At 37.7% G+C, this 26,690-nt stretch overlaps 1 protein-coding gene across 1 annotated transcript; it reads left to right on the top strand.

The window, feature by feature from the left end:
* Nucleotides 1-4,988: 4,988 nt before the first annotated feature.
* Nucleotides 4,989-14,396, top strand: SPZ1 (spermatogenic leucine zipper 1). The gene is given in 4 exon segments (XM_036914114.2): nt 4,989-5,009; nt 13,283-13,613; nt 13,616-14,359; nt 14,362-14,396. Coding segments are annotated over 4 exon segments (1,131 nt in total).
* Nucleotides 14,397-26,690: the final 12,294 nt, after the last annotated feature.

Genomic DNA, 26,690 nt, shown 5'->3' with positions numbered 1-26,690 from the left:
AGAACCTGGATAAAATATTAGAACATGAGAGGTCCTTGGAAATATTACCAGTTCTTGCAAGGGCTTTTGCAAACTTTCAGAGGTACAAAAAGCCTTCAATGAAGTTAACTAAAGGGACAAAAAATTCCAAAAGATTAAGAAAGAATACACTGGACTTAATACATGTGGACACTTAGAACTGGAAGCAGAAGACTGAAATGAGCTCAGTGATCTAATCAAACTTTCAAAAATTTACAGAAGACATAGTAAGTACTTTTGCTCACAAGGAAAACAAAATTCAAGTTTTGAGTAATGGCATTGTGCAGCTGAAATAGCTGGCAGGTGACCAGACTGAGAGGTTAGAAAACAGATGATAGATGGCTCACAAAAGGAAGCTTTGTTAACAATAGTTGGAAAAGATAAAGGCCATTTCCAGTCCAAACAGTGCTGAGTTGCTAGTTTGACAAGAGCTGGAAAACAGAGAAATTGGAACACAAATCTTGTTCACTGCAAGTTAAAGCTCTCCTTGAAAATGAACATAAAACTTTGCATCAGAAGGCTGATATCCTCATTAAACTCTTGGGCAGAAAGGCAGCATTCTTCTAAAGGTGGTGTTAAAGGAAGAGCAAGAATGGGAAAAGAAAGAGCAGAAATATCAGCTATAGAGTAGGTAAAATTCTACAAGCAGAAAATTCAAGAAGTGGAGAATGAAGTACAAAAGACAAAGATTTTATGAAACCCAGATTTCTCTTCCTGATAAGGTCAGGACAGCTGGCTGAATGCCGTACTTCAGAATGAGCTCTAGGGGTAGGTGCAAGCCTCTAGCCCAAGACAGATATTAATATGTGTATACCAAAGATTAATAATTTTTCAAAAGCCAGGGAATGCCTACCAACCCCAGGAAGACTAACAATAGAAACTTTCAGAGAGATTTACTAATCCAAGATCAGTCTTTTGGTCTAGTCTTTGAAACTAGTGAAAGCCTCTGCTGTTACTGATACTGTATCCACCTGGAATCTCTTACTCTCACCTTAATGGAACAGATGTGATAAAGTGAACTGTGTCTGTCAGTGGTAGTGTATGTGATTCTAGGAGGTCATCTGAGGTCTCTAAAATAATATCTGTTTCTTATCTGCATCTTGGTATAGCTTCATCAGTAAATCTTATGAGGGAAGCACCAAGATCTCACATTTATTCATTCATTCCAAAAACATTTATTAAATGTCTTTCATGAGTTAGGGACATTATAAGTGTTAGAAATACAACAAGAAAGAAGACAAAATTCTTGCTTTGAAAAGCTTACGTTGTAACAGAGATAACACACACAAGTAAGTAATAAAGAAATTGGTGATATAATGCCATGCAGGGATAAGGGCCATATAGGACAACTAACCAGTGTGAAGGGGGAGTTACAGGAAAACCACTTTGGTGTTTTTGGTATGGTGATCACGGAAGGCTGCACTAAAGAAATAACATTTGGGCAGAGACATGAGCAGAGAGAGGGAATGGGTCATGTGAAGGTCTAGGAAAGATCCTCCCAGCAGATGGACTAACCAGTGTAAACTCCCTGAGCCAGAAGCCTGTTTGGTATTGGACAAACAGCAGGTGTTCAGGTAGAAAGAAAGTTTGAACACTGAGAGGTGAGAACTGAGAAAGGACAGCCTATCTTCTCATATATACAAGGAAATGAAATTTCTAATGGCTCTAAGATAGGGTAGATGGGGGAGTGGTGAGAGAAGGAATTGGAAGGGTAAACCCCCACCAGATGCAATTGTACATTATAAATGATGTAAAGAGTTGGAACTTTAGTCTAATATTATATATTACTATCATATGTTGAGTCCTTACTATGTATCTGGAAATGTTATATATCCTTTGCTAGGATTTTCTCACTTGAGCCTCATGAATATCTAATAAGCTAAGAACTAATGTTCTTTGAATTTTACAGATGAGGAAATTGAGTCACAGAGGGGTTAAGTAAATTTCTCAAGGGTCCACAGCTGGTAAATAGCAAACTGGCGTAGGATCCCATGTCAACTTGAGTCCCAAGCCTGAGCTCTTATCCTCCACTACTCTGCATTTTGAACGACCCTTATGACTGCAGTGTGGTAGAGAATGTGAAGGGGAAGGAAATCCACTGCAGGCAGTGGTTAAGGGGAGAGATGATGGTAATAGGACCTTGGTAATGAGAATGGGATTGAGAAGAAAGAGATGGGCTTTGAGAGAAGTTTAGGAAGTAGAATGGTCGGGATTGGGTATTTGATTGGATCCAAGGAGGGAGGGAGGGAAGGAGGAAGGGAGAGAGAGAGAGAGAGGAGTCGAATATGATTTCCAGATTTCTGGTTTATGAAATGCTGTGGGTACCATTTAAGGAGACAAGAAACCAAGCAGGAAGGGCAGTTTGGGGCTTAGGGGGAAGATGATGGTTTTGGATTAAGGGTAGCAGAATAAGGACCTCTGGAAATCCACTCCTCCATGTAAGCAACAAGATTACTGGCAAAAAAAGTAAAAATCAACTTTTTAGAATCCTTAAAATGAACCAAAAACTTACAGGAATCCAAGAAGCATCTATTCAAGAAAAACAACTGAATATCAGTAAGAACAGTTCAGTGAACTTTGTGGTGTTTTACCTTGCCCCACCCTCATCCTCTTCTCTCCAGCTCTGCAGTAGCCTCACAGCTTGAGAAGCTATAAAAACCAGCAACCTAGAAGCCTCCACAGTGGGCAGAATAGGTTTGGAGCCTCCCCAAAAGCCCCAGCCCAGAGAATTGTCACTCTTTGACCTATCTGGAAGCACCCTGAAAAGCCCCATTCTCAAGACTTGTCTCTATTTAACTTAAGAGTTCACAGTGTGAGAACAGCACTATCCCCATGGCATTTACCATACTTATTAGCAGCAGTTGTTTAACTCTGCAGCTGCCTGAGGTGGCTATGCCAATCCAGGCTAATGAGAGGTTGATCAAAAAAACTTAAAATGGAAATGCTGGGGACTGAGATATTCAAAAGGACTTTGAAAAGCCAAGGCATATTCCTGGGAGTCCAGAAAGCCATGAACATAGGAAGGATTGAGTGAGCGACAACAGTGAGGCAGACATCCTGCCCAAAGCAATCCCTGTCAAAACACCAATGGCATTTTCAATGGACCTGAGCAAATAATCCTAAAATTTATTTGGAACCACAAAAGACCCCAAATAGCCAAAACAAGAAAAAGAAAAACAAGGCAGGAGGAAATATGGTACCTGATTTCAAGCTATGCTACAAAGCTACAGTAATCAAAACAGTATGGTGCCAGCAAAAAGTAGACACACAGATCAACAGAACAGAATAGAGAGCCCAGAACAAAACCATGCATATGTAGTCAATTAATATATGACAAAGGAGGCAAGAATAAACAATGGGAAAAGCACAGTCTCTTCAATAACTGGTGTTGGGAAAACTGAACAACTAACTACATACAAGAGGATGAAACTGGATTACTGTCTAACACTATACAGAGAAATAAACTCTAAATGGATTAAAAACCTAAAAATAAGACCTGAAACCATAAAACTCTTAAAAGAAGCATGGGCAGAAATTCTAGAACTTAGGCATGAGTAATTTTTCTGGCTACATCTCCCAAAACAAAAGCAAAAATAAACAAGTGGGACTACATCAAACTAAAAAGCTGTATAGCAAAGGAAATGATCAACAAAATGAAAAGGCAACATCTGGTATGGGAGAATGTATTTGTGAATGATATATCCAATAAGGGACTAACATCCAAAATATATAAAGAACTCATGCAACTTGACACCAAAAAAACAAATAACCCCATTAAAAAATGGGCATAGGACTGGATAGACATTTTTCTAAAGAAGGCATACAGATGGCCAACAGGCCATCACTAGTCATCAAGGAAATGCACATCAAAACTACAAAGAGCTATTACCTCACACCAGTCAGAATGGCCACTATCCAAAAGACAAGAAATAACAAGTGTTGGTGAGGATGTGGAGAAAAGGAAACCCTCCTACACTATCCATGGGAATGTAAATTTGTGCAGCCACAGTGGAAAGCAGTATGGAGGTTCCTCAAAAAACTAAAAATAGAAATGCCATATGGCCCAGTATGGCCATAATTTCTTCCACTTCTAGAAATTCACCTGAAGAAAACAAAATCTCTGATTTGAAAAGATATATGAACTGCTATGTTTATTCACATTATTTACAATAGCCAAGATATGGAAGCAACTCAAGTGTCCTTCAAAAGGTGAATGGATAAAGAAGATGTGATACATATACATAATGCAATATTATTCAGCCATCAACAAAAAGAAATCCTGCCATTTGCAACAACATACATGGACCTAGAGGGTATTCTGCTCAGCGAAGTAAGCCAGGAGAAAGACAAATACCATATGATTTCACTTATTTGTGGAATATAAAAACAAGGCAAAATGAGCAAAACAGCAGTAGACTCATAGACACTAAGAAGTGACTGGTGGTTATTATCGGGGGAAGGTAGGTGGGTGAAATAGATGAAGGGAATAAAGAGGCACAAAATCTCAATCATAATATAAATTAGTCACAGGGATTGAAAATACAGCATAGAGACATCTTTCTATGTTGACAGATAGTCATTATACTTGTTGGGGTGAGCATTTAATAATGTAGATAACTGTCGAATCACTTCATCGTGCACTTGAAACCAATACAATATTGTATGTCAACTATACTGCAAAAAGAAAAAAAAAATGCTAAAAGAAAAAAATAGAGTAGGACAGAAAATCTGGGAAGTTGGTGCCATGGAAGAAGAGTCCCAAGTGATTGAATGCTTATTGAGTCCCAGATGCTGTGTTCAGTGCTCAAAATATCCTGTCTCATGGGTACATGTAATCACAAACCCCATGTAACAGTTGAGGAAACTGAGGCTGTATGAGAGTAGGTAACTGGCCGACGTGGCAGGGCTAGTAAGTGGCCAAGCTGGGATTTGACTCGTGCTGTCTGACTTCAGTTTGTTCTGGGTTCTGGATGTCTGAAACGGCCAAGAGTGTAAAATGCTATTGCGGAGACTTGTCAAAAAAGATGTAAATTTGTTCTTTGGATTTCTCAGCAAGGAAGTCTTATAGAAACTTCTTGAAGTGCAAGAGCAAGCAAGCAGATGCTAATGGTTTGAAGAGCAGAAGTGAGGAAAGGGAAAGAGTGCTCAGCCATTTGCTTGCAAGGAAAGCAGAGGTGGGGCCTTAGCTGGAGGATGGGTGAGGATGCAGTGTTCTTTTTAATGTTTCAGAGATTTCAGTATATGTAAATAGGGCGATGTAGCCAGCAAAAAGCCTGATCTTTCAGGAGCTGAAAAGGCCTGGCACCCTGGGCCCAGAGGAGATAAGGAAGAAAGGGAGCCTAATCCCAACAGGCAGGAGAACTGAAATCTGAAACCTAGAGACAGGCTACTTGAGTTCCTCTTGACTTTATTTTCAGGTCGATTTCATTGTTCACCCTTTTGCTTTAGAGACGGAAGCCTGTCGTCTTTAAAAGAAACAAGGCAGAACTGATGACCAAGAAGCATCATAGTGAAGGAAGATTAATTATTCAAGTCCTCTGCAATTCTTTTAATGTAATTACATCATCATTAGTCTTATTAATTACCATAAGAGCATGCCAAGGTAAGTTGATAGCAGCATCGTGTGACAGTCTGTCTGTCTGCAGCACCCTAGCGTTTCTAGGGCACTGCATGTAGGATTTGGTGATTGCCCAGTTAGGACAAGCATTGGGTTCTCACTAAACACCAGGGTGAGTAAGTCTAGAGATGTACAGGCACGATGGCTATACTTAATAACACTGTATTGAGCATTCAAAACATGCTGAGAGTGTGGATTTCAGGTTACCATCATCATACATACAAAATGCTAACTGCATGAGGAGACTGTATGATAATTATCTCCACTGCACTGGCCCATTTCACTGTGTGTATGTATATCAAATCACATGGTGCACCTAAGTATGTAAAATTTATATATATATAAGTAAATGAAAAATAAATCTATTCATTAAAAACAAAAATGAACAGGAAGGGGCCCTGCTGACTCAAACTTGGCTGCACATGGAAATCTACTGGGAGCTTTAGAAAATATTGATGCCTGGGTTGCAATCTATAGACTATTCAAATTTAATAGTCCCAGTACCTTTTAAAGGTAATTTTTATCCAGTTCAGGATCACACATTGCATTTAGTTGATATGCCTCTTTTAATCCCCTCTAAAGAGGTCCTCAGTCTTTCTTTGCTTTCATGAGCTTAAGACTTTTGAAGATTATAGTCCAGTTGTTTTATTGAATGTCTCTCAATCTTTGCTCTTCTGGCATTTTCTCATGTTTAGAATCAGATTATGCATTTTGGTCACGAATGCTACAGAAGTGATGCTGCGTCTTTCTCGGTCCATCTGGGAGGCCCAGGAAATTTTATTTGCCCCATTAAAAGTGATACTAACTTTGATCACTTGGCTAAGGTGGTAGCTGGCTGGTCTCCCCACTGTAAAGTTGCTGTTTTTCCTGTTGCTTTTGATAAGTATCTTTGGAAAGATGTTTTGAGATTATATAAATAACTTCTTTCTCATCAAATTTTTACCCACTAGTTTTAACATACATTGATGATCCTTGATTAAAACAACTACTACTATGGTGATTGCTAAATAGTGATTTTTCTAATCCCATCATTACTTTTGCATTTATTAATTGGCATTCTATTGTAAGGGAGAGTTTTTTTCCTCCTGTATATATCTATTTATATCACTAATCTATCATATATTTATTTATATTAGTATGGACTCATGGATTCTTGTTTTATTCTATTGGTGATATCTTTAATGCCATGGTTTATTTTGATGATCAACATCCCTTATCTGACCTCCCTCTAGCTAGCTCTGTATGCCATTTGACATGTTTAGAATCAGATTATGCATTTTGGTCACGAATGCTACAGAAGTGATGCTGCGTCTTTCTCGGTCCATCTGGGAGGCCCAGGAAATTTTATTTGCCCCATTAAAAGTGATACTAACTTTGATCACTTGGCTAAGGTGGTAGCTGACTGGTCTCCCCACTGTAAAGTTGCTGTTTTTCAATTACTTGTACATCCGTACTTTTCAATTACACAGAGCTGAAATGAAGACACAAGTTTCTTAGGTAACACAAAAATTTCACTTTTATAATTAATTGAAATCACACCCTGCCATATACTGCAGTGTTGCCAAATAAAGAATATAACTTTTTAAAATAATCTTTTTATTCTAGAACAAAATTTTAGATGTAGAGAAAAGTTGCAAAGATACCTCAGAGAGTTCCTATATACCTTTCACCCAGTTTCTCCTATTGTTAACATCTTGCACTACTGTGGTATGTTTGTCACACTTGCGACACCAACAGTGGTACATTACCATCAATCAAGCTCCCCATTTCATTCGGATGGCACCAGTTTCTCTCCAATGCCCTTCTGTTCCAGGATCATAGCCAGGATGCCACATCACATTTAGTTGTCATGTCTCGTTCATTTCTTATGGTCTCTGAGAGTTTCTCCGTCTTTCCTAGCTTTCGATAACTGGGAAAGTTTTGAAAGTACTGGTCAGGTATTTTGTAGGATGTGTCTCAATGTGTTTCTGTCAAATGTTTTTCTTTTGGTGAGACTAGGGGGTAATGGTTTGGGGGAGGAACACACAGAGAGGAAGTCCCGTTCTCATCACATCAGGGGTACTCACGTTACTCGACACTGATGATGTTAACAGGCCCAGATCCTGTTCGTCAGGTTTCTCCACTGTAAAATTAGTGTCATTCTCCCTTTCCATCCTCTACTCTCTGGAGGAAGTCAGTAAGCACTGTCACAGTCTGCATTCCATCCCTTGTGTCCTCTGATCTTGTAGATTTTTAACATTTTTTCATACATTAAGGTTTACAGTTTATGCTGCAGGTACTATGGGTTTTGGCAAATGCAGAGAGTCATTTATCTATCACTCTAGTACCATACAGGTTGATTCCATCACCCTAAGGAATATTCTATGCTTTCCTGAGCAAACACCTTCTCTCAATCCCTGGAACAACTGCTCTGTTTCCAGCCTTGTGGAATTACCTTCTCCAGAATGTCTTATGAATGGAACCATTCAGTATGTGGCCTTTCCTGTCTAGTATTTTTTTTTTCACTTAACAAAATGCATTTAAAATTCAGCTATGTTATTGTGTGAATAAAAAACATGTTTCTTTTTTCTTTCTTTTTTTTAGTTAAAGTATCATTGATATACAATCTTATGTTGGTTTCAAATACACAGCACAGTGGTTCAACATTTACCCATATTATCAAGAACTCACCCCCTCCAGTGCAGTCACTGTTCATCAATGGAGTAAGATGTTACAGAACCATTAAATGTTCCTTTTTTCTAGCTGAATAGTTTTCCATCATGTATGCCACAGTTTGTTTCCATTCACTTATTGAAGAACATCTTGGTTACTATGAGTAAGGTTGCTATAAACACTCACATGTGGGTTTGTGTAGACATACATTTTAAAACCAGTCGAGTAAATCCCTTGGAGCATGATTGTTATGTCATATGGTTAAGTCTATGTTTAACGTTACATGAAACTGGGAAATCATCTTCCAAAGTGCCTGGATCATTTTTGCATTCCCACTAGCAATGAAAGATAGTACCTCTTATTTGAAATTTTTGACAGCATTTGTTATTGCCAGTTTAAAATATATATATATTGTGATAGTATATCATGGCGTCTCCTTATTTTGCAATCTGCCTTCCTTAATGACAAATGATGTCGGGCATCTTTTTATTTTGATGGCTTATTTGCCATCCATGTATCTTCTTTGGTGAAGTGTTCTGTTCAGATATTTTGTCCAGGTTTTTAATTAGTTTGCCTTCTTACTGCTTAGCTCTAAGAGTTTTTTTTATATATTCTAGATACCAGTCCTCCATCACAAACATGATTTACAAATATTTTCTCTCAGTCTGCAATTTGTCATTCCATTCACCTCACAGTGTCTTTCACTGAATGAAAGGTTTGAATTTTTGAGAATTCCAATTGTTTCTTTCATATATTATACTTTTGGTGGTGTATCTCAATAACTCATCACAAAATCCAGGGTCACACAGATTTTCTCCTATAATTTTTTTTTTTTGTATTTTACATATAAGTACATGAGCCATTGAAAGAAAGTTTTTTGCTCAGGTCTGAGCTATGTGCCAGGGTTGATTGTTTTCAGCACATGGATATCCAATTTTTCTGCATCATTTGTCCCATTGCCTTTGTATCTTTGGTAAAAATCAGTTGGCTAATTGTGTAGGTCAATTTCTGAGCTCTCCGTTTTATTCCTTTGATCTATGTGTCTATTTTTTCACCCATACCACACTGTCTTGATTGCTGTATTTTTAGAGCAAGTCTTGAAATTAGTCATGTGAGTTTTCCTACTTTAGTTTTCTTTTTCAAGATTGTTTTGGCTATTCTGGATCCCTTGAATTTCCATAGAATTTTAGGATCAACTTGTCAATTTCTGCAAAAGAGCCAACTAGGATTTTGATAGAGATTATGCTGAATCTGTAGATCAATTTAGGGAATATTGCTCTCTTCACAATATTGAGTCTTTAAATCAATGAGCATGAGATGCTTTTCCATTTGTTAGATCTTTTATTTCTTTCAACAATACTCTAGTTTTCAGAATGTAAGTTTTGCACTTTTTGTTAAATTTACTAAGATGCACAGCTACATTTATTTGCAGTAATGTTCTATAAAGTTGCTGCCCACACTGAATTAGCCAATACTGAACAATTGCCTCTAAGGGAAACACAAAATTAGATTCTTACGAGCCTCTGTTCACATCTTCATCAGCCTAATGTCATTTGTGTCATATAAGTTTGTTTGCCAACCTCTTGTAAAAACAAGCCAGTTTCATCAGTTTTGAAAGCCAGCTGTTCCACATAACCCTTTTCCTAGATAATGTTATTAGAGCTTTTAAAATTCTTCCACAGCCCCCATATCTGCAGAACCTGCCTCACCTAAAGTTTAACAAGTTAAGGCAGGAGGCTTGGACTCTAATGCCAACTCGCATTGTGACTAGCTGGAACTTTGCTCAATTCACTTAGAATCTCCATTCTCAAGCTCTGAAAAAATTAAGAGCATGGATGAGAATATCTCCATTGTTCCCTTCATTCTAAAATTTGATGTTAAAAAAAAAAAAAGACCGTTTATACAGCCATTTTAAAGCTCACAGCACCACCTGGTGGTCAAAGAGAAGAGAACACGTTGAGGAAAAGGGTTAATGTGTCCAGCTACATGTGTATTTTGCTCGTTTGAATAAAAATTTCACATTTTCACATAATTTCTCCTCTAAACTGGCTACACACAAGTGCACTACTACATATAAAAGCAATCGTACAGATTATTATGTTTAAAATCACACCCTCCGTAGAATCCCTTGTGATTATAGACTCCTAAATAGTCATCATTAATCAGCTATTATGTTTTGGTTTAAAAAAATCTATTGAACAATTAGGACGATTACACAAAGTAAATATATACTTAATTATGCCATAATATTTCCATTATATTAAAATTATTCATATATAATTGAGCAAGAAATGGTAATCCAATTATAACCCCCAAAATAAAATAAATATTTGTGAGCCCATACTTATATAAACACGTCATTGAATGAATAAATGAGTAAATAAGTAAATGAAGGAAAAGAAACAGATCTTCTTTTTTTTTTTTTTTGAGAGGGCCTCTCTCATATTTATTGATCAAATGGTTGTTAACAGTTAACAACAATAAAATTCTGTACAGGGGACTCGATGCACAATCATTAATCCACCCCAAGCCTAATTCTCATCAGAGACAGATCTTCTTTTAAAAATAATTCCAAGCAACAAATATGAAAGGAATGAGAGAAAAAGAAAATCACCATTAGATAAAATCAGCACTGTAATAATTGTTACAGGAACACCCCTCTCTTATACTAAAATTATATGGTGTAGGCAAAAGTTTTAAGTGAAGCAGGATACTTCCAAAGCCTCAAAATATCTCCTCCAAGATGTTTGTCATTTACAAAGGGAAAGATAGTAACTTTATAGTGAATAAACCCAGTAGATATCACTTAATGAAATGGCCAAGATTAACATCAGCATAAATAAGACAGATTGACAGTGTATACCCTTTGATGTGATTTATATTTTCATTAAGGCAAACTGGTTTTAAAGAGAGAAGAGTAAGTTTTCTCTCTAATAATTTTAGAGACAGTTTTTTGCTCTTCTTTTTGCATTTCTTTTTTTTTAAGTCATGAAGCTATGAGACACTTAGTAGATAGCAATTGCAGGACAATCCAAATATGTTTGACTTCTGTAGTTATCCACTGGGAATATGGATCCATAAAGAAAAGAGGACCACTCTGGATATCTTTCAGCCTCGATGGTAACTTGAATTTCAATAAAATTAACAGAAATTATGTTATTTGAAATTCATTGTATTTGTAAGGAGGAAGGAAACATTTAAATCCCTCTTCAGTAAAAAGAAAAGAAATTCTCTTGGCATCTTGACTAAGCTACCTTCAAATCAGTTTTCATAAAAATCAAACACAAGGGTAATATCAGACTTATGTTCCAAAGCATCGCTGCAAGGACAAGAAACAACTAGAGGGTACAGTTTCTTTCCATGTATCCATGAAACACACATGACAATTGACAATTAAGCCAGAGAGAAAATATCAATTTCAAAAGGTAGAAATATTATATATTTTCTGATATCATGCAATAAGGCTGGAAATGAATTAACCAATCAGAAAAAAAAAGATGTTCCTATCCTTCAGATTAAAAAATTATCTTAAATGATGGCTTGAGTCAAAGGGGAAATACCAACCAAGGCCGGACCTTTTAAGATGGAATTAAAGCAGAAGGGCAGTTGCTAGTCTCTGTGATATTATTGGGTGAGTTACAAAAAGGTGCTCCTTCTGAGGTTAAAACAAGACCCACAGTGTCGTATCTGTGGACAGTCATGAGGTGATGGCTCTGCACCCAGCTGGCTGGAGAATGAGCATTAGGCTCCAGGAAATTAAAGTTGAAGTGAATTTGTAGCTGTGAGAGAGAAAAAAAACCCACATTTCTCTTCTCTAAGGAAAAAACTACTAGAGTATGAGTTTTCCCTTAAGATTGGAAGCAAACTTGAAGTTATATAGTGCATGCTAGCAAGAATTTGAAGGCCAAGAAACAGTCTCCTTTTTCTTTGACTGAACTTAGTATTTGTTAGTTTTCTTTGATTAAGCTTGGTATTCTCAAGGTCCTGGCTTCTAAGGGCAAAAAGACAAGAGCGCAATAGGTTTAGTAAATTTCAGTACTTTCCTATAACCCACTATAGTATTTAGCTGTTTCAAATGCTTTAGATAATCAAGTCATATTTAACAGGTTCTTGTGAAAAGTAATGGTTACAGTTCACCTGATGTAAATGATTCAGGAGGAAGCTCACTAGGCCTGTCTTAAAGGATGCCTGTATTCAAAGCCAAGAAAGTCCCGATTTGTATTTGCATTGTTCAGGAGCCATTCAGGTATTTTCTTCTTACTGCAGTAGAAAATTTTTGAATAGAGTGGTTCCTGACATTATTTTCTTAAAAACCACAAAAAAGATGCAGCACATTTTGGGTTCTATTTCATAAGGATAATTGTAGCCTCTCTCCTACAATAAGGTTGCAGGTGCCCTGAAAGAATGGGGAGCCTCACCAGGGAGGACTTCTCTCAGCCATGCCCTTAGGTGGTAGAAAGCCATACTGCCTTTGTAGCTGGGATTCTGGGTGGTGGGGATGTGGTAAGAAAGTCGCTGAATACAGTTAGAATGAGATGAGTAAAAACCTGGAAAAATAAGGAGGGGAAGGACTGTCATAGAGATCTCTGGGAGAGGGCTCAAGGTTGATTTTGATGCATGACTCACTGGGCAGGGGTTTAAGGGCTTCTATTATGATACAGGAAACAGAAGCTGGTGATAGGCCACAGTGTGCAGTGACAGAATAAAGACCTGGTTGTTAGGGTTAGGGATTAACACTAGAAGCCTGGAGAAGGAGAGACGGAGCCCTCGCTCCTGGTCCCCTTTCCCACCCTCCCTCCCTCCTAGGTTGCCTGAGATGTCACCTTCCATCTAAATATCATCTTCCTGGTTTTAGATCTTGACTCTCGTCTCTGACTTCTGCTTGGCTCCACATTCTCTACCCATTGCACGGAGGACTGCCACTTTCCCCTTCTGGAATCTCTAAGGCTTTCTGATTTCCTTGTGCCCCGATCACCAGCCCTACTAACTGCCAAGATGGAAGTGTCCACCCTCTCTGAAACTCTTAAGCCGAGTCCTGATCTCAATCAGGAGTCTTTGGACCCTCAGATCATAATCACCTTTATCGAAACTGGAGCATATTCTCCTGTCTCCTGGGGCTCCCTCCCTTCCCTAAAGAACAGCCACTATCAGGCAACTGAACAACAGACAGCACAGAAGTTTGAAAATCTCTTAAAAGAAATGAAACATACTATTAAAGACGTGATGAGTTATGAAGAGATTACTGAAGCAAAAGATTCGTTTGAGGAAACCAATATGTCTGATGATGTGTCAGAATTTAAAGAAAAAATCAGAGGACTTGATAAAATAAAGTGCTATTGAAAAACCTGCTTGGTACTTTAGACCTAGAGAGAGAACAGAATGCAAAGAAACAGGAGATGATATTAGAAGACCAGAACTGCAAGGACACAGTACAAGGTCTTTCAAGGGATTTGGCACATTGTTCAATAGGAAAAAGATCCCTAAATGAAACTCAACTAAGTAAGGACAAAGCACAAAAGAGATTGCCTCACGTTCAAGAAGAAAATATCAAACTTAGGAACAACATGGTGCAGTTAATACAGGAAGCAGAACACTGGAGTGTACAACATTTTGAGCTTAGTGAGCTAATAAAATCATATCAGAAATCTCAGAAAGACTTAAGAGAAACTGTTAAAAATAATGGAGTCATTTTCCAAACTCAGCCAAATAATGACGTTCTAGCTGAGCATGAGCTGGAGGAACAAGTGAGGAGACTGAAACATGACACGTATTCATTGCATTTGATTGCAGCTTTGCTGGAGAATGAATGCCAGATCGTACAGCAGATAATAGAGCTTTTCAAGGAACTCCATCATCAGAAGGAGAGAGCTGTGCAAGAGAAACCAATTCGGATAAACTATGAACAAGATGAGAACCTATCAGAAGCAGAGAGGGTGGAAATGTGTAAGCATAAAATGGAAGAAACAGTGGGCACAGTTAAGAAAACAGACAAATTCTACAGAAGCCTGGATGTTTGTCATAATAAGAAAGCTCATAATAACTGTTTCAATACTCAGGTTGCAAGAAGAACTCTTGGGGAAAAAAGAAGTCAGCCAGCAGCCTAAGATAGAAAATATCAAAAGTAGAAGGCACTTCTTCAAAAACTATAATACATCCAACTCCAGGCATAATCAATCATCAAACCTAGGATAGATCCGTTGGTTCAACCAAGAAAGACCAATAGCACAGGAAGATCACTACATTATTCATTATCTTCATAGTTACATAGGCTTGGTCTTTAATGACCATTAGGGTCAACATCAAGTTCATAACTTGTCATACAATCTGCTTGTTTTTTGTATTTATTAGACAACACTTTAACCAACAGTTTGGAGTTACAGGTCCAAAAGATCTAAATAAAAGCCAGAACAAACAAAGGAAAGGTTTTTTTTCTCTTTATTTAATCACTACCTAGAGGGGAAGTTCTACGAAAAAGAAGTATGTAACATTTTAATTGTGAACCTTTAAAGCTCACTTTCTGAATGCACGTTTCTTTTTCCTATTATTCATTGATGTATGGGAAGTAGTGGATTAAAAAAAAAGTTGCTACACAGTTTTTTTGTCTTCTCATAAATCTTCCCATCCCCTGGCTCTACTTTTCCTAATATTCCTCCCTTGTTCTAACTGGTGAACAGTGGGCATACCAGCAGCAGAGGCCCTCAGGGAAGGATACTTTGGCTTGTTTAGAAGAACAGATGTGTATATAGATTTTGTTCTGTGCTGGAAAAATTTCTTCCATTCTTCCCAGTGGGGGCTATAGAGATACCCAGGGGGGGAAAGTGGTATCCTCCATTAAGGAAGGTGGACTTTTGGTTCCAGAAAGGATAGAGCATATGTACTTCTCCCCATTCCTTCCATTAAGTAAACTAAAAACCATAAAATGAACAGAGAAGACTCTGAAAGATGGAGAGAAGGAGATGGTCTGGTCAGGGACCCTGAAGCCTAAGGAACAGCATGATACTGAGTTCTCTGGGTTTTCTTTTTGTCTGATATATCCTGGGTTGAGTGACAAAGGAGCCCACAATCAAGAAATGCCAATGCATTTAAACATAGAAGGCAACCCCACCCCACCCCCACCACCAAAACCTGCTTTCTCCTGCCAAAGACTGAGGAAAGGGACAGTCTGGCAAAATAGAAACCTTTTGGCAAAAACTGACCTACTGTAGCCAAACTGCATGGAAAATGCCATGGCTCCACCCTCACCCCCATCAGCAAACAGTGAGCAGGGAGCCTGACTTCCACCCTTGCCTGGTGATAATGAGACAGTCCTCCCCGTTTCTTTTGGTGTAGTACAGATGAGGCAGAGTGGAGACCTTGAAGTTCCACCCCACTGATGGTAACCATTTGTTCCTTCCAGACCCCTTCCCCCAGCGGAGTGGAACATCAATGGAGGTCACATGGCCTAAATTTCTACACTCTTCCCCTGCTGGCACAGCATCAGAGGAGAACTGCTAAAAGAGAAGATTTAAATAAGACCCAGGGTCTTATAATGTTCAAATGTTCAGGATACAGACAAATCAATGATTATACCAAGAATCAGGAAAATCTCAGCTTGAATGAAAAAAGACAATTAATAGATGCCAACAATGAGATGACACAGATTTGGAATTATCTGACAAGGATTTTAAAGCAGTCACTGTAGAAAGCTTCATTGAGCAATTACAAACACACTTGAAACAAACAAAGTCTCAGCAAAGATATAGAAAATATAAAGAAGAAAAAATGGAAATATTGTAAAATAAACTCACTGGATGGCTCAGTAGTTGAATGTTGATGTCAGAGGAAAGATTCCATGAACTTGAAGGTAGAACAATAGAAATTACCTATTCTGAACAACAGATCAAATAGGCTAAAAAAAAAGTCTCAAAACCCATGGAACAGTAACAAAAGATCTGAAAACATTGTTGTCAGCCGTCTCCCCTCTACAAAAAAAAAGAGTAGAATCTGGGCTGAGAAAGTATTCGACAACAACAAAAAAATGGCTGAAAATCCTCTAAATTTAGTGGAATGCATAAACCTACAAGTTCGAGAAATTGAGTGAAATCCAAATAGTATAAACTCAAAGGAGCTGAAGGCACTCATAATCAAATTTCTGAAACCTAAAGACAAAGTAAAAATACTGAAAGCAGTTACAGACAAAAATTCATTAGATGTAGGGAATTATCCAAATGGCAGTGAATTTCTCATCAGAAACCATGGAGGCCAGAAGGAAGTGAACATTTTTTCAAGAACTGAAAGAAATGTCAACCCCAAATTATATACCCAGTGAAAGTGTCCTTTAGGAATGAAGGTGAAACCGATACATTCTCAGAGAGAGGATAACTGAATTTGTCATCATCAGTGAGCCCATTTGATTATATTAGTTATCCTAATTTTTTTCACATTCAAGAAAATTAGTAATCCCTTTAGCCTCAGGCTTTTCTTATTCCATTTTCAAGTAGGAATTTCACACAGGAGGTGTTAAATGAATGTGTGAAATGAGAAACTATAACATTGTCAAACCAAACGATCACTTCTTGCATTTTAGTTTGTTCATATACCTGAACAAATTCTGCCAGTGTCACTTATCTGTCAATTAAGTGGCTAACTCCACAGTTCCTAAACAGTGTACTGAGACACCCCTGGAACCACAAAGGGAACAGCAGGATTCTTAAGTTGTTGAGAGAAGCACAGCAATATGCAACATCTGTTGCACACAGCACAAACCCAAGGTAGTCATAGTTTCAACATTAGATTGCACACTGCAGCCTACCCAGAAGTGAAATTTCCATTAGTGAGAACTCAGTCACAAGGCCACATCTATCCAAAAGCAAGTAGGAAATGAGGGTTTTAGCTGAGTAACCATGGTGCCCAAGTAGAAGGAAGAATTAATTTTGGAACACTGAGGTGCTGAGAGAATTTTTTTTGTTTCTGCATAATTAGGGCTTTCTGAACAAATTTTATGAAAACTTGGGATCCTGGACTAAAAGCATGCTCTGAATATAATTTGCAACTGTATAAATAATGAGAACTCAAAAGATTTACTTAATTAGGAGATGTGTGTTTATATTTCAAGTTGGTATGAGGCCTGGGACTTTGGAAACTAAGTGGTAGAGCTGGAGACACTAGCTTCCTCTGGCCTCTGGAGAGATTTACTTATATTAAAATGTGTTAGAGTGAGAATCAAGGATCTTTCACATTTTGTCTTCATGGAGCAGAGATTCCCCCTCCCCTTTTAAAAGAGGAGGAGGAGAGCTTTTCTTTCCTACATAAATGCCTAGATTCATTTTCCCAAAGTTCCTCACAGCACAGACTCCATTGAGTGTAGGGTGACATCTGGTTCTCATTGCATCTCTCCAGGGGCAGGAATTGGAGCAAGGGGAGCCAGCACAATTATTATTATTATGTAGGTAATAATCTGTCTCTGATCCAAAAACCTCATGTGTATTTTTAGGACAAAATAAAGATCAATATTAAAAACCCACCAGACCATTCCAATCTTCATCACATATTCTATTATGAATGAAGCATAGGACATAAGAAGTTTTGGCAGTACTGAAAACGCAGTTTGAAATATTGCTTCCTGAGGGTAAAATTGTAACATTTCCAGAATATCTCGCCTTTAGAACATCTGCTTTAGAACATCTGCATATCAATAGGTGTTCAGAGGTGGAAAGAAGTATGGCTTTAGTGCATTTGTATCATTCCTCAGGGGTGGAGAGAAGTTCATTTCCGTATCAATGGGTAATTACCTGGGTAAGGAGGGCTTATCTGTGCCTGAGAGGGGAGGGGAGGGCCAGTTTTGCTTCTGCTGGAGCAGGAAAGAGAGATGGCCCGAGACTGCACCTTGTGAGCAATAAACGTGTTTTAAACTTTATTTCTCTCTTTGACTGATTATGATTTTTAGAGGTATTTTGCCACTGGATTTCCTCTCCCCGGACTTACACTCCCCATTCAAAGATTTCCAGTTAAGCACTATTGGGAGGTACTAAAAGAATCACATTTCTTTCCAGTTATATGTTTCATGTTATCAAGAAAGAAACTTGCTAAAATAAATTATAGCCTTTTAATTAAACTTCATATATAGCAGGCAACCTCTGCTATATCAGACCCTCTAGATTTGGCATCGACCTTAATATTTTTACATGTGTAATAAAATTATTCTCCTACCACAAAGTCATATATGTATATATATGTTTTTTTTAAATCAGATATCACTTATTTTAATTATTGTTTCCCTCTTTCTGCCAATAGAATGTAATATATATGAGGGTAGTTGGGTTTTTTTTGTTGTTGCTCTCTGATGACTAGATTTTATATGTATATATATATATATATATACATATATATATTCATTTTGTTGTCATTAATCTACAATTACATTTTATGTTTACTAGACTCCCCCCTTCACCAAGTCCCACCCACAAACCCCATTACAGTCACTGTCCATCAGTGTAGTGAGAGATGTTGTAGAACCATTATTTGTCTTCTCTGTGTTGCACATCCCTCCCTATGCTCCCCCCAACATTATACATGCTAATCATAAGGCCCCCTTTCTTTTTCCCCACCCTTATCCCTTCCTTCCCACCCATCCTCCCCAGTCCCTTTCTCTTTGGTAACTGTTATTCCGTTCGTGGGTTCTGTGATTCTGCTGCTGTTTTGTTCCTTCAGTTTTTCTTTGTTCTTATACTCCACATATAAGTGAAATCATTTGGTACTTGTCTTTCTCCGCCTTGCTTATTTCACTTAGCATAATACCCTCTAGCTCCATCCATGTTGTTGTGAATGGTAGGATTTGCTTTCTTCTTATGGCTGAATAATATTCCATTGTGTATATGTACCACATCTTCTTTATCCATTCATCTACTGATGGACACTTAGGTTGCTTCCATTTCTTGGCTATTGTAAACAGTGCTGCAATAAACATAGGGGTGCATCTGTCTTTTTCAAATTCGGCTGCTGTGTTCTTAGGGTAAATTCCTAGAAGTGGAATTCCTGGATCAAATGGTATTTCTATTTTGAGGTTTTTGAGAAACCTCCATACTGCTTTCCACAGTGGTTGAACTAGTTTACATTCCCACCAGCAGTGTAGGAGGGTTCTCCTTTCTCCACACACTTGCCAACATTTGTTGTTGTTTGTCTTTTGGATGGTGGCGATCCTTACTGGTGTGAGGTGATATCTCATTGTGGTTTTAATTTGCATTTCTCTGATGAATAGTGATGTGGAGCATCTTTTCATCTGGCTGTTGGCTATCTGAATTTCTTCTTTGGAGAACTGTCTGTTCAGCTCCTCTGCCCATTTTTTAATTGGATTATTTGCTTTTTGTTTGTTGAGGTGTGTGAACTCTTTATATATTTTGGATGTCAACCCTTTATCAGATCTGTCATTTATGAATATATTCTCCCATACTGTAGGATACCTTTTTGTTCTATTGATGGTGTCCTTTGCTGTATAGAAGCTTTTCAGCTTGATATACTCCCACCTGTTCATTTTTGCTTTTGTTTCCCTTGCCCAGGGAGATATGTTCATGAAGAAGTCACTCATGTTTATGTCTAAGAGATTTTTTCCTATGTTTTTTTCTACGAGTTTTATGGTTTCATGACTTACATTCAGGTCTTTGATCCATTTCGAATTTACTTTTGTGTATGGGGTTAGACAGTGATCCAGTTTAATTCTCTTACATGTAGCTGTCCAGTTTTGCCAGCACCATCTGTTGAAGAGACTGTCATTTCCCCATTGTATGTCCATGGCTCTTTTATCATATATTAATTGACCATATATGTTTGGGTTAATTCTGGAGTCTCTATTCTGTTCCACTGGTCTGTGGCTCTGTTCTTGTGCCAGTACCAAACTGTCTAGATTTCTGTGGCTTTGTAGTAGAGCTTGAAGTTGGGGAGCAAGATCCTCCCCCACTTTATTCTTCCTTCTCAGGATTGCTTTGGCTATTTGGGGTCTTTGGTGTTTCCATATGAATTTTTGAACTATTTGTTCCAGTTCATTGAAGAATGCTGTTGGTAATTTGACAGGGATTGCATCGAATCTGTAGATTGCTTTGGGCAGGATGGCCATTTTGATGATATTAATTCTTCCTAGCCAGGAGCATGGGATGAGTTTCCATTTGTTAGTGTCCTCTTTAATTTCTCTTAAGTGTGTCTTGTAGTTTTCAGGGTATAGGTCTTTCACTTCCTTGGTTAGGTTTATTCCTAGGTATTTTATTCTTTTTGATGCTATTGTGAATGGAATTGTTTTTCTGATTTCTCTTTCTATTAGTTCATTGTTAGTGTATAGGAAAGCCACAGATTTCTGTGTGTTAATTTTGTATCCTGCAACTTTGCTGAATTCTGATATTAGTTCTAGTAGTTTTGGAGTGGAGTCTTCAGGGTTTTTTATGTACAATATCATGTCATCTGCAAATAGTGAGTTTAACTTCCTCTTTACCAATCTGGGTTCCTTGTATTTCTTTCTTTTGTCTAATTGCCATGGCTAGGACCTCCAGTACTATGTTGAATAACAGTGGGGAGGGTGGGCATCCCTGTCTTGTTCCCGATCTCAGCGGAAATGCTTTCAGCTTCTCGCTGTTCAGTATAATGTTAGCTGTGGGTTTATCATATATGGCCTTTATTATGTTGAGGTACTTGCCCTCTATACCCATTTTGTTGAGAGTTTTTATCATGATGTTGAATTTTGTCGAATGCTTTTTCAGCATCTATGGAGATGATCATGTGGTTTTTGTCCTTCTTTTTGTTGATATGGTGGATGATGATGATGGATTTTCAAATGTTCTACCATCCTTGCTTCCCTGGGATGAATCCCACTTGGTCATGGTGTATGATCCTTTTGATGTATTTTTTAATTCAGTTTGCTAATATTTTGTTGGGTAGTTTTGCATCTACATTCATCAGGGATATTGGTCTGTAATTTTCTTTTTTGGTGGGGTCTTTGCCTGGTTTTGGTATTAGAGTGATGTTGGCTTCATAGAATGAGTTTGGGAGTATCCCCTCCTCTTCAGTTTTTTGGAAAACTTTAAGGAGAATGGGTATTAAATCTTCTCTGTATGTCTGATAAAATTCTGAGGTAAATCCATCTGGCCCGGGGGTTTTGTTCTTGGGTAGTTTTTAAATTACCGCTTCAATTTCATTGCTGGTAATTGGCCTGCTTAGATTTTCTGTTTCTTTCTGGGTCAGTCTTAGAAGGTTGTATTTTTCTAGGAAGTTGTCTATTTCTCCTAGGTTTTCCAGCTTGTTAGCGTATAGGTTTTCATAGTAGTCTCTAATAATTCCTTGTATTTCTTTGGGGTCCGTCATAATGTTTCCTTTCTCATTTCTGATTCTGTTGATGTGTGTTGATTCTCTTTTTCTCTTAATAAATCTGGCTAGAGGCTTATCTATTTTGTTTATTTTCTCGAAGAACCAGCTCTTGGTTTCATTGAGTTTTGCTATTGTTTTATTCTTCTCAATTTTATTTATTTCTTCTCTGATCTTTATTATGTCCCTCCTTCTGCTGACTTTAGGCCTCATTTGTTCTTCTTTTTCCAATTTCGATAATTGTGACATTAGACTATTCATTTGGGTTTGTTCTTCCTTCTTTAAATATGCCTGGATTGCTATATACTTTCCTCTTAAGACTGCTTCCACTGCATCCCACAGAAGTTGGGGCTTAGTGTTGTTGTTGTCAGTTGTTTCCATATATTGCTTGATCTCTATTTTAATTTGGTCATTGATTCATTGATTATTTAGGAGCATGTTGTTAAGCCTCTATGTGTTTGTGGGCCTTTTTGCTTTATTTTACAATTTATTTCTAGTTTTATACCTTTGTGGTCTGAAAAGTTGGTTGGTAGAATTTCAATCTTTTGGAATTTACTGTGGCTCTTTTTGTTCCCTAGTATGTGGTCTATTCTGGAGAATATTCCATGTGCACTTGAGAAGAATGTGTATCCTGTTGCTTTTAGATGTAGAGTTCTATAGATGTCTATTAGGTCCATCTGTTCTAGTTTGTTGTTCAGTGCCTCTGTGTCCTTCCTTATTTTCTGTTTGGTGGATCTATCCTTTGGAGTGAGTGGCGTGTTGAAGTCTCCTAAAATGAATGCATTGCTTTCTATTTCCTCCTTTAATTCTGTTAGTGTTTGTTTCACACATGCTGGTGCTCCTGTGTTGGGTGCATATATATTTATAATGGTTATATCCTCTTGTTGGACTGAGCCCTTTATTATTATGTAATGTCCTTCTTTATCTCTTGTTACTTTCTTTGTTTTGAAGTCTATTTTGTCTGATACTAGTACTGTAACACCTGTACCACTTGCTTTTTTCTCCCTGTTGTTTGCATGAAATATGTTTTTCCTCCCTTGACTTTTAGTCTGTGCCTGTCTTTGAGTTTGAGCTGAGTCTCTTGTAAGCAGCATATAGATGGGTCTTGTTTTTTTATCCATTCAGTGACGCTATGTCTTTTGATTGGTGCATTCAGTCCATTTACATTTAGGGTGATTATTGATAGGTATATACTTATTGCCATTGCAGGCTTTAGATTCGTGGTTACCAAAGGTTCAAGGTTAATTTGCTTACTATCTAAGAGTCTAACTTAACTCACCTAATATGCTTGTATAAACACAATCTAAAGGTTCTTTTCTATTTGTCCTCCTTTTTCTTCCTTCTCCATTCTTTATATATTAGGTATCATATTCTGTACTTTTTGTCTATCCCTTGGTTGACTTTGGGGATAGTTAATTTAATTTTGCATTTGCTTAGTAATTAGCTGTTCTACTTTCTTTACTGTGGTTTTATTACCTCTGGTGACAGCTATTCAACCTTTGGAACACTTCCATCTATAGCAGTCCCTCCAAAATAGACTATAGAGATGGTTTGTGGGAGGTAAATTCTCTCAGCTTTTGCTTATCTGGAAATTGTTTAATCCCTCCTTCAAATTTAAATGATAATCTTGCTGGATAAAGTAATCTTGGTTCCAGGCCCTTCTGCTTCATGGCATAAAATACATCATGCCACTCCCTTCTGGCCTGTAAGGTTTCTTCTGAGAAGTCTGATGTTAGCCTGATGGGCTTTCCTTTGTATGTGATCTTATTTCTCTCTCTGGCTGTTTTTAACAGTCTGTCCTTATCCTTGATCTTTTCCATTTTAAATACTATATGTCTTGGTGTTGTCTTCCTTGGGTCCCTTGTGTTGGGAGATCTGTGGATCTCCATGGCCTGAGAGACTATCTCCTTCCCCAGATTGGGGAAGTTTTCAGCAACTACCTCCTCAAAGACACTTTCTCTCTCTCTTCTTCTTCTGATATCCCTATAATGCGAATATTGTTCCATTTCGATTGTTCACACAGTTCTCTCATTCTTAGAGATCCTTTTTTCCCTCTGTGCCTCAGCTTCTTTGTATTCCTCTTCTCCAGATTCTATTTCATTTATCATCTCCTCCACCATATCCAACCTGCTTTTAATACCCTCCATTATGCTATTCAATAATTGGATCTCCAACCTGAATTCATTCTTGAGTTCTTGGATGTCTTTCCGTACCTCCACTAGCATGTTGATGATTTTTATTTTGAACTCCCTTTCAGGAAGAGTCACGAGGTCCATGTCATTTAAATCTTTCTCAGTAGTTGTATTAATAATTTTACTCTGGACCAGGTTTCTTTGGCATTTCATATTTTTATATGGCGCCCTCTAGTGTCCAGAAGCTCTACTCTGGACCTGCAGAGCCCCTGAAACAATGTTGGGGGTCATAGGGGAGCGGTACTGGTGCCTGGGGGTAGGAAAGAGCTGTTCCCCGCCTCCTGGCTGCTGTGCCTGTCTCCACTGTCTGAACTAGTGCGCCAAGCACACAGATATAAGCTTTTGCCCCAGAGCAGCCAGATATGGATCCCTGCTTTCCACAAGCGGCCAGAATCCCAGTCTCCCCAGGAACTCCGCCTGTCCCTGCTTTCTAACCCCGTAATCAGAAGAGTATAATGAAAGCACCATGAAATGTAGGTTTGTGCTCCCAGAGCAGATCTCCGGAGCTAGGTATTCAGCAGTCCCAAGCCTTCCACTGCCTCCCTGCTCCGTTTGTCTTCCTCCTGCCGGTGAGCTGGGGTGGGGGAGGGGCTCGGGTCCTGCAGAGCCACAGCTCTGGTACGTTACCCCGTTCGCTGAGGTCTGCTCTTTTCTCCAGGTGTGTGCAGTCTGATGCCGTCCTCTTTCCTGTTGCTCTCTCAGGATTAGTTGTGCCAACTATATTTTCTAATTGTATCCAGTTTTAGGAGGAAGCCTCTGTCTCTCCTCTTACGCCGCCATCTTTAATCTTCTCTCTGATGACTAGATTAATCCATATATATTTTTTTATACAGTTCCAAAATGTGTAAATGAAAATTTCTAAAAGCAAGGCATTTGAAACAATGTTTCATGTAGGTTCCAGTAGATAATAATCTATTATACTCATTTGATTAATGTTAAATTTATTTGGAGAAGTGTCCTGGCACTTTGTATGTGGAAAGAACTTTATGGCATCACTTGTTGGCAGGAAAAGTCAAGGTGTGAGTCAGTGAAAATCTGGAACAAGAATCAGTATTGACCTAGGCCAGAGCTCTTTAATCCAATATTTGCTTATGTCTGAGAGTCAAACTCCAACATACATCAAAGTATGTTTTTGGAAGTTTTAGATGGTCGTTCTCATCATCAATCAGTATACTTCTGTCCTGAAGCAATAGTAATGTTAAGATACATTTTTGGATAATCCTTCTAGGAGGAAGAAAAAAATCCATACAAACTTCTATTTTCAAATAATTTTTTCCCAATAAATTCTTTATAGTAATGAACTAGAGATTATTCTTGATTTCAAGGTACTTGGATATCTATGAAAGTTTTTCCATCAAGTGGTAACAGTTTGACAGTTTTAAAAAAAATGGTTCTCATATTTTAGTAAGAATAATGATTTTGTTTCCCACTTAAAATATAGTCCATGAGCCAAAAATTATTTTTAAAAATTTAGGTCAAAGTAAAGGTTTCCATTTAGGTCAAAGTAAGGGTTTATTTACTACTTTTTAACTTTAAAAACTTATGAAATATAACAAACATACAGAAAAATGCAAAACATTTATCAGTCCAATTTTACACATAATTAAAAATTAAAAGCCCATTTAATCTCCCCTTGGGTCATGTCAAACTGTTTATTAGAATGGTTGTACTAGTTTAGAGCCATATATCACTGTAGGAGTATTTCTACTGCCTTCCATTCTCACTAGAATTGTGTACTGTTGGACTTTTTAATTGTATGCTTTTGTAATAGTATCACATGGTAGTTTTAATTTGCATTTCCTTGAATACCAAGGTTAGTTAACTTTTTCTCTATTTGATTTTCATTTTTCATGAAGTGCCCATCTTTTCTTCAAATTATTAATTTTTAGGAGTTCTTTATATATTCTGAACATTATATCTGTGACAGTTACGATTTGCAAACATTGTCTTCCACTCCATGGCTTGTCCTTCTTATTTTCTTTGTAGTGTCCTTCTGTGATGAACAGAAGTTCTTAATTTCAATGTCGCCAAGTTTATTGACCTTTTCCTTTTAATTATAGTTATGTTTGTTTAAGAAACCCTTACCCATATCATACATAAAAACCTTCTAGAGTCATTTTAATTTCTTGTCTTTCACATTTATTTCTTTAATCTCTCTGGAATAGATCCAGATAGAGAGATTCATCCGGGTATTTAGGTTGGTTGTACAAAGGTTCTGTAATTATGGCTGTTTTTTTGTGATTTTTAAGTGTCTATGCTTCTTTAGCACTTTTTAATCCTTCTAATAAGAAAAATACAAGAAAGTTTATATATTAAAAAATTAAGATGGTGTGATGGAAGAAGCATGCCCAAAGAGGGAGATGATTCTGTGACCTTACTTGCCTGGGTCCTAATTGTTTTTCTTTTATAAGAGGAAGATAGTAACTTTCTTTTGGGCCAAAGATCATGGTCAAGCATTCCCTGGGCTTCTCTCAGCTAAGGTCTTCCTGCTTTCTTTAGAACAGGAACCGATTAATTAAAAGAATGAGAAACTAATCAGAAGCAAGCATGGACAAGAAAGAAAGGGAATAATAATAGCAAATAATCCAGGCACACAAGATGTCTGGAAGTTGAGGTCATTGATATTTTGCAAGGTAAAAGAAAGATTACATGAAGGAAAAAGGTATACCATGTCAAAGTGAAGTACAGGAGTGGAATTATTATCATCATCTTCACATCATCCTCCTCAATATCATTATTGTCTTTATTATTATGTTCTTCAACAAGCCTGATTGATGTAGAAAATAATTTTTAAAATATTTCTTACCATAAGTAAAGGCCTCAGGCAAATATTCATCATTGGGGTGTCACAGTCAGTTGAGTGCTTCTCTTTTCTAACAATGAGTTTT

Source organism: Manis pentadactyla, chromosome 2 (genome assembly GCF_030020395.1).
Source record: "Manis pentadactyla isolate mManPen7 chromosome 2, mManPen7.hap1, whole genome shotgun sequence".
Taxonomy (NCBI): domain Eukaryota; kingdom Metazoa; phylum Chordata; class Mammalia; order Pholidota; family Manidae; genus Manis; species Manis pentadactyla.
The sequence above is the reverse complement of the archived record's forward strand: the minus strand, read 5'-3'. Positions and strand labels throughout refer to the sequence as shown.